Genomic DNA, 13,152 nt, shown 5'->3' on the forward strand with positions numbered 1-13,152 from the left:
CTCAAGGTATGATATAATCAACTCGACTCTCTCGACTTTCAAAACTTCGCCATCTACGTAAATTGATCTAATCGAAACCTCGACTTTAGTCAGATACTAAACATCATGGGATTTCACCCATTTGAAGTCTCGGCCGCCCACTTGGCGTACACCTTCCTAGGAGGGTTCGTCGTGATATTCGGTATGCTGTCCCTCTTTTTGAAGGAGAAGCTTTATATTGGTGAAGCACCCATTGCGACTGTTCTGGGTATTATCATTGGACCACATTGTCTCGGATTATTTGATCCTGCAGGATGGGCAGGTCAGAAGGATGAGATAACGGATGAGATTACACTGGAAGTTACCAGGGTGGTCATTGCTATATCTGTGTTTGCTGTAGGAGTGGAATTGCCAAAAGTGAGTTCAATTCCTGTTTGAAAAGTAGAACAACCCGCTTACCGCTGTTGTACAAATAGGCTTATATGAAGAGACATTGGAGATCCCTGTTCTTCCTACTAGGACCATGCATGGTATGGGGATGGATGGTCTCGGCGCTACTCATGTGGGGTCTGATCCCAGGTCTCCACTTCCTCGGTGCATTGGTCATAGCAGCAGGAGTGACGCCTACCGATCCTATCTTAGCCCAAGCGGTTGTAGGTGGAAAGTTCGCCGACAAACATGTACCCACCCATATTCGACACCTTCTTTCAGCTGAATCAGGAAGTAACGATGGAGCAGCCTTCCCGTTCTTATACATCGCCTTATACTTGATGCTAGACAAAAGTCCAGGACATGCTGTTGGAGAATGGTTCTACATGACCTGGTAAGTCTGAGCTAGATTCCCTCCCTCATATTCTTCGCTGACGCTTTTCCACCCCAGGTTGTACGAAATCGTCCTTGGTGTGACAATTGGTATACTTCTTGGTTTCACTGCTCGGAAGTTCATGAAGTTCGCGGAAAGAAAGAGGTTGGTCGACAGACAGTCTTATGTGGCTCAGTATGTCAGTTTAGCTGTTTTGTCAATGGGTAAGTGCAGTTCAAGTCATAAAACTGCTCAATGACAAATGCTAATGTTGTCATACGGTCTAGGTGGTACCGCTCTTCTAGGTAGTGACGATTTGCTATGTGCCTTCGCATGTGGTTGTGCTTTCGCTTGGGAGTGAGTCGGTTTCAATGTGTTGCAGTCCTGTGTTGCTAACCGATCGACTGCAGCGGATACTTCAATAAAGCTACGGAAGATGCTGTGTTCTCGAACGTTATCGATCTGCTTTTCAACTGTGCTGCATTCATCTATATTGGAGCTATTATCCCATTTGGAGAATGGAATACTCCGGATGTAAGTCACATTGCTTTGGACGTGAACGCGAAATTGCTGACTCTGTGATGTTAGCTCCGTGTATGGCGACTTGTGGTCCTTGCTATTCTGATCTTGATGATTCGTCGTCTGCCAGTCATTGTCGGCCTCTACAAGTTCATCCCAGATATCAAGACTTTCAGAGAAGCTATTTTCACAGGATGGTTCGGTGAGTCAGTGGTGCGAGATATAGTTCTTACAATACTAACTCAAAAACATGACAGGTCCCATGGGTGTCGGAGCTATTTTCATTTCGACCTTGGCTAGAACGAGTATACCTGAGGGTGACATTGAGAAGGATACAGCCCAAGTAGAACGTGTGCGAGATGTCATCGGTCCTATCACAGCGTTCTTGGTTCTCTCTTCAATCGTCACCCGTGAGTTCATCCCCTCCTCCGTCACTGCTCTGCTGATCTCTCTCAAACAGACGGTCTTTCCATTCCTTTTTTCTCACTGGGTCGACGAGTGCATTCGATCACCTACACTCGATCTCGTGGTCTTTCGATGGATCAGCGGGGCGATGAGCCGGCATGGACTACGCACGCTCGACGTATCTTACCAGGGCAGCACATCACCATCAATCGTGATGACGATCCCGAAGAAGGTGATATGGGAGTGAGGCGGAGAGATACGCTTCATGATGGATTTAACGGAGAGAAGCTTGGGTCGCAAGATAGCGGTGGCAGCTCAAGCTCAAGGACTGTTCCTCACGGAGAAGAAATCGAGATGCGAGAGCAGTATCAGGGTGAATTGGAGCCACAACAGGAAGAACCACATGAAGGCGAGGCCGCAGAGCTGGGTCGAAGGCATTCGACAGATAGCGGAGCCTCCCGGACCAGTCGTCGCTCCCGATTCTCTAGGACGAGTAGGAGAAGTTCGGTGGATAGTCGAGGATGCCATGTTGAAGGCACAGACGATGAGCAGGAAGACGAAGAAGCTCGAGGAGACAGGGAGATAGATGACAAAGCAGGAGAGAGGACACCTCCTCTCGCTCAATACCGTGAAGGTCACCATCTTGTGATCGAAAGAAAGAAAAAGGGCAGTGAGGAGGTGCGTCGATTTCCTGGCTCACTGAGTCATGCAAGAAATGCTAATCATGGGACAATCAGGTCGAAGTTGAGGTCATCCGTAATCACTTCAGTGACGATAAGCCAAGCGAAATGGATACCTTTGTCCATCCTCATCGACTCAAGTCCAAAGAATTGGACAAGATGCTTCATATGCTACCGAAATCGCTCGAACATGCCACATCTCACGTCCGGAACGAAGGTAAAGAAGCGGTCGATCGACTTGGACTTGGTCTTATGCGAGGCGCAAGTACGCCTAGTGTACTGGAAAGTGAGAATCATCTCGAGCAATCGATCTCGGCTCAAGGTCAAGCTCAACAAAATGTTAACGAGGAAGCTGTATCTGATACTGAAGAAGCCCCATCTTCTGGGAATTACCAATCATACAACAAAATACCAGCAATCAATGTTCATAGCGGAAGCGGAAGCGAGAGCAAGAGCAAACGGAAATCCATCGCCGCCAGGCTCTTCGGAAGGAAGTCCAATGATAACGAAAACATTCCATCAAAAGCAGAAGAAGGTCTGGCTCCTCCTAATCCGACTTTACTTGTCCCACCATTGAAATCTGATATCTCTAGACCGGTCCCTATAGTGAGCTCCCCTGAACCGATGGATGAAGGATCGCGCAGTGGCTCGTTCGGGGTACCCTTGACAAGGACTATATCGGCGTCAAGAAGTCCAGCTATCCGCTTCGCACCTGACGTTGAACCTTCCTCTGAGACTGCTCCGACGATCAACAATTATGGTGCAAACGCCCCGGGATTCAAGAAAAACCCTAATCTTGCGATGTTCAGATCTGCTTCCATACAATCGACAGGTTCCAACAAAGGTGGTGAAGGTCCGAGTGTATCGTTTGTGGAACCGGACAAGCAGCGGTAGTGGCTTATCTGGGTTGTGATGAATTTATGTTTGATCTATGCATTGAACTTATGTGCTCGAAATTGGAGCGTTATACTGTACAATACAACTTCAGATTTGAACTTGCCATGACTTCGTTTGACCAAAGCAAAGACCTGTGATAATTCACGCCATCGTACCCAGATCTCACTTGACTGTTTACCTATGACCGACACTCTGCCAATGTGAATTGGTACCTGTCGCCGGCAGATCGTATGTATATACAGAGGTTGATCACAGCACATCTTACAAGTTTTATTTCCGATGCATGCGTGTATTTAATTCAACAAAGAGTTATACCCAAAATTTCAAGATGATAGAAAAAGAATGGTGATGCTATTAAACAAACAACTGATACGTGTACGTGTTGCAGAAAGGGGGTATTTAATGCAAGGATATATGAAACAAAAAAAAAAGAGGTAAGCGTGCAAGAAGAGGGTTCGACTTTCAAGATTCCAATTTATCCCATTCAGCCATGAGCAGAGATCCAACCGCTATAATATGTATAGTATGTCAGTAAGTACATCGCGGTAGCTTACACACAGCTAGAGTAGGTCCACAAACTTACTAGGTTCAACCTCTGTTCCGTCTCTCGAGACCTTGACCTCACGATCCGCATTCCACGGATTTCGCAAGTGACGAGTCTTGTTGAAGGGGATAGGTCCAACTTTGACCCATTCAATTCGGAAGACATGACCTCGACTCTCTTCCACAAACTCATCATGAGCTTCTTCCTCCTCTCTTTCAGCTTTCTCATCAGGGGTCAATACCGTATCCTTCCTGAGAACACCTTGTTCATCAAGAGTAGGTTGACGATTCGATCCACCGAGATGTTCTTGATGATCAGCTTCCTCTTCATCGTTGATTGGTACAGGAGGGAAATAATCATGCTGAAGGGCCTTGGGATCGAGGGTTCGAGCTCTTAATTCAGGTGCTGATTGGATTGATTTATTATCGTGATGAGGCTTATTGCGTATGTCAGACGGGTCGGTCCGTCGCCATCCCACGGCATGCTCCAATTTGGCTTCTTCATTCGGCGTAATTTCGCCGGGAGATGAGCTCGCGAGATGACTCTGAGAAGGAGTGAGGAAAAAGGGAGGTCGTGATTCCCCTCCATCGATATTTGCTGTTGGTCTACGAGCAATTGAGGCACCGGTCGATTGTTTCTTCGCTCTTTCTTTATCGATTGGTTCGATCATCTTGGCATAACCGAAGAATTCACCAGATCGATTCGCACCAAAGATGAGAAAGACCTCTGGGGACGTTCGGAATGCCTGATCTATAACATACACGAATTAGCCATGCTCATTCAGCCGGAGGGACTCACCTAATATAGGCTCGTTGTGACGTTGAGTTTTCCATGTACCAGTTTGAACGGATTCCTCCAGCTCAGCCTACCTGACCGTCAGCTGTGAGGACATATGATTTTCAGACACAAAACTCACTGTTGTCAGACTTTTCAAGATGAACACACGTTTTGGGAAGTGTCGTGCGAGGAAGCTTGAATTGGTACTGGCGAAACTGCCACTCGACTGATGCTTGTTAAGAGCATTTCCTTCCTTGATGATACTATCTCGACGACGACCTTCACCTTCAGGAGGATGTTCCAACGCTGCTGGGCTGGGAGGAACAGAGTTGGCAGAACTGACAGAAGCGTTACTCGTTTGTCGTGGCAATTTGGGCTCTTGATCTTTGACCCAACCTCGATGCATTCCAGTACCCCGTTGAGCTCCCACACCAGACCTTAGATCATCATCTTTTCGTCTAACCCGACATAACATCCTAGGACATCTATTATCCCATGGTCGTAAAGACTTTCCGTTAAAGAACGCTACAGCCCTATCGAGGTCTGCTTGCGAGGAGAGATTAACGAAAGCGCAGGATGACCGTGATATGAGAAAGATGGAAGAAGGACCTCGCCAAGGCTCAGAGTCAGCTTCTGAGTCGTTGTCAGTGGGTATCGTATTATTGAAGTATCGCCATAACTCCTCATGAGATGTGTTGGAGGGACTACATCATTAGCAAGATAATATTCTTCGTGTTCATGAACTCACACGTTGCCCACCCACATCACCCAGTCAGACCTTCTAGCCGGTGCTTGAGGATGGTAAGCCTTTCTTTCTCTCTCTTTCTCCTGTAACACGGCGTCTTTAGGGTTTCGAGGAGGACCACTCCAGGACTGACGGGAGTTTCTTCGCAGCGGAGGTGACTGAGACCACTCGTTAGTAAGAGGAGGTCGGATTGTCTCCATCGTATGCTGCTGTTGTTGGTATGGCGTGTAAAAGCCAAAAGTGGAAGGCATTGAAGGACTAGTCCAAGCAGAAGGTGGTCCACTATAAGAAGCGCGATAGAATCCTCTGTAATCTCCAGCAGAGCCATGTCTAGAGTGAGGAGGAGGTGGTGGTCCAGGTGGTGGTGGACGGAAGGGGGTGGAAGACATAGCAGGGCTGATCGGTGGGCTAGTCCAGATCCCAAACGGTTGAGCTGGATTCATGGGTGAAGGGGCGTGGCCATCTGGATATGGCGAGTACGAGTATGCGGGATACTGGAAGGGTCGTGGAGGGGGGTAGAAGTTGTGATTGAAAGGCTGATAAGGTTGCTCCTCTGGAGGAGGTTGATAAGGATGATAGGGTGGTCGAGGTGAATCAATTTGCAGATTCTGTAACTGGTTCTGCAGATCGGGATCCACATCATCTTGCGTCTGGGCAGGATCTGAGTTGGGGGTCAATCAGCCTATGCAATTGGAGGATTATCCACACGACAATGAATATAGAAATGACGATACTCACGGTGCATCCCTTCGGCAGAGTAGTGACCGCCCATCATCATGTCACCACCACCTTCCGACTGCTTTCTAGACTGATAAGGAGGGTAATTCGGTGGAGGTTGATCCGTGCTGTAGGGGTTCATGCTGTGATGACCTCTGTCAGATGGTCGAACCGGCACGATCAAAGATGATGTATGACGACGATGGTGATATGGGAGATATGAAGTTGAGAGGAAGGATTGAAGAAAGAGGGTCTTCCACCCTATGAGGGATGTGTCATGAGATGGTATATGAGATGAGTGAAAAAGGTGCGAAACGGTGAAAGAAGGGTCATCGGAGTGCGCTTGTCCGAATATCATCACCATACACCATACCACACATGCAACCATGCAACCCTCGAAACAATAACATGTCCATGCTGACAATGACACTGATACTTATACTGGTTCCATTCATGAGAACAGATGACGAGGGCCAGCATCATATGATGAATGATACATGTATCTGCAACAGTACCGGTACTGGGAGGCATTCTCATACACCCATTACGCTCTTTGGCTGATGGTGGTTGATCGATTCTGTGTATCGTTAGTCCCGCTCTACTTCCTCATGTTGTCCTGACTGACTGAGGCAATGTCTTTGACCTTTACATCCCAACAATCTTATGAATATCAAATTTTTCGCTTCCTCGTGATAGACATTCGGCGAAGATCAGCCAGAAGCGGCTCTAGTTGATAAATGGAATGGACTTGTGAACTTGACAGGAACGAATAGTGCGTGATAATCAAACCTATCTCCAGAGTAGAGTATAAATGGACAAAACCTGAATGCAGGTCAAACTGCAGAATACTTTCTTCAACAGTGCACCTGAAAGATTCGGCGAAAGAGGAAACGAAAGTTATAGACCGTCGACGTGTCAGACATGAGGTTGAATCCGATGGCTGGGTCAAGACCGCTCCAGCTTATTATGGGTGATCTGAACGGGATCAGAAATTTGTAGCTCTAAACATAAGGAAGATATCATATCTCAGAATCTACAAATCATGACGATAATTTGGACGTTTTGTCCATGAAAGGAGAGGGAGGTCTGGATGTAAGTGGAGTAGGGGCAGAGTCGGTATCGGGAACAGCAAAATGGAATCGAAGACGATGAAGCTGTATGGCAATCAGCGCTGTCCATGGTTTACAGGGATTGGACTTACGATAGGAAGCTTGGGAAATAGCACGAATACCAAAGCGGCGAAGTTGAGAACGAAAAGTATATAGTCGTATTTCGTGTAATGCGTTGATATCAAAAACCTGAACATCGTAAGCTAGAGACCATCTCTCTCGGTGACTCACAATCCTATTGGAACACTGGTCAGAAATTTCTTCGCCGGTGTATACTGCGCTCCATAATCGATTTGCTCCCAAAGCGTTAAATCGTCATATGCGCCGGCAGAGGTCATTGTTGATTCGAATGGGACACCTGTGGCGTGATGGAACATGAGGAAAGAAACCTAGTTTGCGAGCTTGTTAGCTTTGTTCGTATCGAGAGTTAGTATTGATATCCACTCACAGACATATAACCGAGGTTGACGATTGTCCAACTGACATCTTGTGTCATCCCAGGAATAGCATCGATTAACATCTTAGCGAGCAATATAAGAAGAGGATGCATTACCCAAGCACCTATCATCATGTCAGCTTAAAGATATATATATACTTGTTGACATACCTGGAGCATTGACCCATTCAGCATTCTCATTATTACCAACACCCAATCTATCCACGACGTTGTCAGGGTCATCGCCACCGACCTCGGTCACCGTGACCAGACTGCTACTTCTGGCACGACCTTGGGGTTTACGGAAACTTGGGCTTGAAGAATGATGTTGATTCGAGTTCCCAGAGGCATGTTGACTTCTTGACATGTTATTCGAAGATTGGGAGCGGAATACGGTGGAACGAGAGGGTTTGAGGGGGGAAAGCGTGTCGAGGTGATCCAAGGCGGAGTCCTCTGGGATGGGTTGTGAGACTGACCTTGACCTTGAAGGCGAGTGAGGCGGTGCTGTGAGCGTGACTGAAGGGGGAGCCATGGTGCGAGAAGAGATGGAATGTGAGACGGATTGGGTATACATAGATTGAAGGGATGATGATATTCACTGATAAATATCCAAATACCCAAACAACGCATCAGTCCTACACGAGAAGGGTGAGACCACACTCGCGGTTACAACGCCTACGCCCTTATCAATCTGAATTAAGCCACATCACTGAAAGCACGTGGTCGGGGTATCACGCTCTCTTAGGAGAAATAAAAAGTTGGAAACTGATATATAATCTTAACATATCAACATACATGTATGACCCACAACGTTTAATCATCAATCCCATGTCCACCATCTGCAGGTCATGTTGGTCTCTGGCCTTCTCCAAGCGGGGTTTCGCTGCAGCAGCTACCCCTCGTCCAGCTCGCAATGCAAAACCACTTGCCAACAAGCGAACCCCCTTGCCCAGATTAGGTCGACAAGCTCCCGAGCAGGAAAGCTTAGCGGTGCTTATCCAAAGGCTAGCTAGGCTGAAATCAGAGAACAGACGTCCCAGACCCGAAGCGTATGTCGCTATACTCCGAGCTGCCGGAGATTTCTCACTCAGTCGTACAGCACCAGGTGAAGAATCGGAGAATCTAGGATGGCAAGTTGCTCAAGCGGCTTGGGAAGATGCCAAAGCAGGAAATGTAGAACTCGGTCCAGAAGGGATGGAAGCTTTCTTGAGGGTGAGTACACAATGGGTATGAACTCCTGCTGATTTTATAGTTTTCCGTCATATATCCTCATCTCCTTCAATCGTTCTTGTTATATACGGATTCGAAACTTACCGGAAGCTATCAAGGTCTTGCTCGAGCAGCTACTGTCAACGGGAACCTAGAACATCTCATATACGTCATCAACGACATGTTCGTTAAAGGTATAGCTGTCCCTCTGCACATGGTTAAGACCGCAATTCGTCTGGCATGCCAATGGGGATGTCCTCGTCTGGCTTTACAGATCGCAGAGAAGATAGAGAATGATTCCGCTGTTGGTGTAAGATTGGATCAAAGTGCATGGGTAGATATATTGATAGCCAGTGCGGACGCTCACTTTGTAAGTCTGAAATCTAAAGAACCCCGCTGATTGATACATTGTAGCTTTCCGGTGCCGAAACCGCTTGGTACAGAGTCAAATCCAGCTATACAGCTGATGAAGGCCTTATCTTATCATTGCTCAATGCGGCTGGACGATGGGGAAGACCGGATTTCGCATCAACCATCCTTGAATCTTTACCTGTTGCCCCTCAGGAACAGCACCTCGCTCCGTTGTTAGAGGCATTCTGCAATGCTGGAGAAGTGCCTAATGCCTTCCAGGTGCTCGTATCCATCCGAGACGCTGGTCTTACACCTACAATGGCTACCGTTCAACCGATCGTTTCAGTCTTATCGAATGCAGAGGTGATAGATCAAGCTTTTTACGGATTAGAAGACATGTACAAATCAGGGCAGCCGATCGACATCACAGCATTGAACGCTCTAATTGATGCTTCGGCTCGACTTGGCGATCTCCAAAGGGCTCGAGCAACCCAAACAGCAGCTACGGATCTTGGTCTGACACCCAATGTCGACACATTCAACCTAATACTGTCTTGCTGTATAACTGCGCAACATCGACCACTCGGTGATACGATACTGAACGAGATGTCTGCGCAATCTGTATCACCCAGCGCTACGACTTACGAAAATATGATCAACCTCTGCCTTACCCAACCAACTTATGAAGATGCTTTCTATTACCTTGAAAAAGCAAAAGCCGATGGATTCAAACCTTCATATGCGGTTTATAACTCACTCGTACGCAAATGTATCACCACCAACGACTCTCGATGGCGATTAGTGGTGGATGAGATGAAGTCTGTTGGATATCGTTTGGATAATGAATTGCACGAATTCATCAACTCGGGTGGGAAGCCTCGACGAGGTGAGGAGAAAGGTAGACGAAGATCAGACGAGTCGAAGAGGAGTAATGGTAAAGGAAAGCAGCGGTCCGATAAGAAAGAAGGAGAATAGATCCGAGACATAGACAGAAGGAGCATCACAGCGATGGTATTTGTCAATATAGTTTGGTACATGGATGACATGCTTTGATGTCAATGTAATGAAGTGACTTGCTGGTAGGAGGCATGGACGGGCTATTGCTACAAATGCATATGACTATTAAGATACAAATTTACTCTAGGTCGGCGACAGCAGCATCTACTTCATCTTCTTGCTTGAGAGCCGAAACGTCCTTGTTGGATGATCGGGTGTAACCTTCGGAATCGTCGAGGACCTCTCCACCACCAATAGTGTCTTTGAGACCTTCAACTTCCTCTGCGACCCAAGTATCGATCAGCATAATCCATGAAGAAAGGACAAGTACAATCACTTACCTTTGGAGATTCTGCCAGTAGCCTCACTCTCCTCTGCTGCTCGGTCCTCGGCAGCGACATTGAGGTTAGTCTCAGGGACGTTGGCATCGGCAGTAGATACGAAAGCTTCGTCAGATGACATCTTGTTGAATTCGGTTTATGATTGGGGTGTTTTAAAAAAAAGGTGAGATAAGTTGTTTGCTTGTTTCTTTGTTTGGTTCGTGTTGAAAGAAGAAGTGGGACACATTCGAGTTCAATTACCTCTTTATATATATGTTAATTGATTAACCCCTTTCATGATGACGCACATTTTCAATGGTGAGATATGATATGACGCAAAGTTAATTCATTTATCGACCAGAGATGTCAACATCGGACATGTCTGACTGCAAAGTCGTACTGAATCGAAGTCATGATCAGCCGGCCACTGTGATTCACTCGATCGATCAACAAATCTTGTTAATGATCGGATCGACGATAAACAGTGACTCGTAGTGACTCGTGCCTGGATCGGTTGAGAACATTACTTTTTTTACGAGAGATCCCAGTCGGATCGCGAATGCAGGTAGCGTGTAGGTTTAATTACACCACTACCGTTAGAATGTATGCATTCAATATATGTACGCTAAATACAAAATGGAATCTACCCTATGCAAAGTATGATGATGATTGTTAAAATGATGTACAAGAGATTCCTATCAGGATCACTTTTGCGACTTCTTGATCAGACGCTGCTTCTCCGCTTTAGGCATCTTGTTCTTCCGTTTCTCTCGATTTTCCTCTTTGAGAGCCTTTTTTCGCTCCTGTTTGACGACATCTGTCAGTGCATGTAACAATAACCGGATAACTCACCTTTTTAGCATCTTTGTCCTCATGACGGAAACCTCGTGATTTATGAGGTTGATCATCCTGTGCTTCATCCTCAGATTCCGACTCCTCCTCTGCTTGTTCATCCTCAAATCGTACTTCCTTTACTTCTTTCGGCCCAGTCTCCTCTGTTTTGTCCGCCAACTTCAATCCAGTAATTCCAGCATAGATCAGATCGTCTCCACCTCCACGTTTCAAAAGATCTACATCCCGTTCAGGATCGTATACTTCTGCAAGAGTCCTAGGAATATAAGATGACAAAAAGACGGCATCATCGGTTTTGTTTGATGGATGGCTCAACCACTCGGTGACGATAGCTGCTAGCTTACCATCCCCATCGGGACTCAATTCTTCCTCGTGGCTGAGCCCGATATTCTCAGTGACTGTGAATTCCCATGCTCGTCGGAGCCCTAGACACTTGACTCCACGACGTCCAAAGAATTCTTCCACATTTTGTAGATCGGCTCGAAGGAAGTCGAAGGCTTTAGGATGATCATGCTCTACTGATTGGGATACATCGATAATCCACAAATGTCCTTCATGCAGTCTATTATACGATTCAGCTTTATTGTATGAAACACAATTGTAGAGACCACTCACAATATGTTGTACTCGCTCAAATCCGCATGTACTAGGTGACAATGCTGGTACATCCGCCTGACAGCTATGACAAGCTCGGCATATAAAAAGTCTAAACGATCCGCTTCGATCTCCGCATCTTTCAACCGAGGAGACGCACTAAATGGGTCAGCGTGAGTCAAAAGTAGCCTAAGACTCACTTATCTCCGTCACCCAAAAACTCCATTACCAATACGTTTTCCTTGCAGTCGAAAACTTTCGGTGCACGTATACCACCTTGAACCAACCGTCGTAGATTCCGTAACTCCTTTTCAGCCCATACCCTGACCATCTTTCTTGGATTCTTCGACGAAGTATATTCTCCCTTGAAACGTTGCTCTCCAATAATATAGTTTGACCTCGATTTGAAGATGAGAATCGATGTCCTGTAGATCTTCACAGCAACCCCAGGCATAGCATAATATACATTTGCCTGAACCATCAGCACTGTTTCTTCTGAGTACTGTCACTCACCTCTTTTCCAGTGCTCACACATCGTTCTATCTTTCCTATTATTTTACGATTGACAAGCCCGGCCAATACCAATCGCGTTCTAGAATCCAGCACTTGATCCTGAGTAGCACGATCGCTCTTATCTTTCTCCTGTTTTTCATGGGCGATTTTCGGATTCATTGCGACTCCAACTCCAGCGAGCGGATTACTCTTGGCGGTCTTAGATGATGACGGCTGAGAAGGAGCGTTACGAGCAGGGAGAGGAGCATTCCCAGTAGTTGCAGCATGTTGCTGTCTCACTCGATTATACTGTTTGGTGAAATCTACCAAGATTAGCCTGACTGTACTTCCCTAGATGGACTCACCTCCATTTGCCAACTCCCAATCCTCATCATCGACGTCCCAATCACCCGCTTCGTCTCCTTCCAAATCAACTTCATTGTCTAATCCTATATCCTGTTCGGATTGCTCATCGGATAGGTCATCGAACGGTAGTCCTTCTTCCGACTCTTCCTCGATACTAGACCCGCTCGCGTCCGACCGGGCATCATCAAACTGGTGGGTCACTTCAGCATCCGCGTAAGGAGCAGTATCCTGATTTCGCTGATCGATGTAGCCTTGACTTGACCTCCTAGACATGGTGGATCCTGTTTATGGTGAGCGCTGGTGATACTGGTGATGATGGTGGTAGTCGATGATGTTATTTTGGTGAATTTTGTGCCAGAGTA

The 13,152-nt window shown here is 46.6% G+C and overlaps 6 protein-coding genes across 6 annotated transcripts; 2 read left to right on the forward strand and 4 right to left on the reverse strand.

Annotated features, from left to right (window-relative positions):
- Positions 1-105: 105 nt before the first annotated feature.
- Positions 106-3,279, forward strand: V865_003401 (uncharacterized protein; the record flags this gene model as incomplete). Its single annotated transcript, XM_066227198.1, has 9 exons — positions 106-396; positions 456-802; positions 860-1,005; positions 1,069-1,138; positions 1,192-1,315; positions 1,370-1,502; positions 1,558-1,710; positions 1,761-2,383; positions 2,443-3,279. 9 exons carry the CDS (start codon positions 106-108, stop codon positions 3,277-3,279), a joined length of 2,724 nt encoding a protein of 907 aa, XP_066083295.1.
- A 465-nt stretch (positions 3,280-3,744) lies between these two features.
- On the reverse strand, positions 3,745-6,207 carry V865_003402 (uncharacterized protein; the record flags this gene model as incomplete). The annotated part of the gene is made up of 6 exons (XM_066227199.1): positions 3,745-3,791; positions 3,866-4,576; positions 4,625-4,691; positions 4,743-5,307; positions 5,352-6,009; positions 6,087-6,207. 6 exons carry the CDS (start codon positions 6,205-6,207, stop codon positions 3,745-3,747), a joined length of 2,169 nt encoding a protein of 722 aa, XP_066083296.1.
- An 898-nt stretch (positions 6,208-7,105) lies between these two features.
- V865_003403 (uncharacterized protein) lies at positions 7,106-8,142 on the reverse strand (the record flags this gene model as incomplete). Its single annotated transcript, XM_066227200.1, has 5 exons — positions 7,106-7,219; positions 7,267-7,363; positions 7,406-7,563; positions 7,623-7,735; positions 7,782-8,142. The coding sequence occupies 5 exons, from the start codon at positions 8,140-8,142 to the stop codon at positions 7,106-7,108; spliced, it is 843 nt and encodes a 280-aa protein (XP_066083297.1).
- A 296-nt stretch (positions 8,143-8,438) lies between these two features.
- V865_003404 (uncharacterized protein) lies at positions 8,439-10,145 on the forward strand (the record flags this gene model as incomplete). The annotated part of the gene is made up of 3 exons (XM_066227201.1): positions 8,439-8,822; positions 9,094-9,189; positions 9,234-10,145. The coding sequence occupies 3 exons, from the start codon at positions 8,439-8,441 to the stop codon at positions 10,143-10,145; spliced, it is 1,392 nt and encodes a 463-aa protein (XP_066083298.1).
- A 160-nt stretch (positions 10,146-10,305) lies between these two features.
- V865_003405 (uncharacterized protein) lies at positions 10,306-10,628 on the reverse strand (the record flags this gene model as incomplete). Its single annotated transcript, XM_066227202.1, has 2 exons — positions 10,306-10,448; positions 10,508-10,628. 2 exons carry the CDS (start codon positions 10,626-10,628, stop codon positions 10,306-10,308), a joined length of 264 nt encoding a protein of 87 aa, XP_066083299.1.
- Positions 10,629-11,190: 562 nt separating this feature from the next.
- V865_003406 (uncharacterized protein) lies at positions 11,191-13,063 on the reverse strand (the record flags this gene model as incomplete). Its single annotated transcript, XM_066227203.1, has 6 exons — positions 11,191-11,289; positions 11,339-11,900; positions 11,954-12,010; positions 12,133-12,404; positions 12,446-12,747; positions 12,790-13,063. The coding sequence occupies 6 exons, from the start codon at positions 13,061-13,063 to the stop codon at positions 11,191-11,193; spliced, it is 1,566 nt and encodes a 521-aa protein (XP_066083300.1).
- Positions 13,064-13,152: the final 89 nt, after the last annotated feature.

The sequence above is a fragment of the Kwoniella europaea genome, chromosome 1 (genome assembly GCF_036810445.1).
Source record: "Kwoniella europaea PYCC6329 chromosome 1, complete sequence".
Taxonomy (NCBI): domain Eukaryota; kingdom Fungi; phylum Basidiomycota; class Tremellomycetes; order Tremellales; family Cryptococcaceae; genus Kwoniella; species Kwoniella europaea.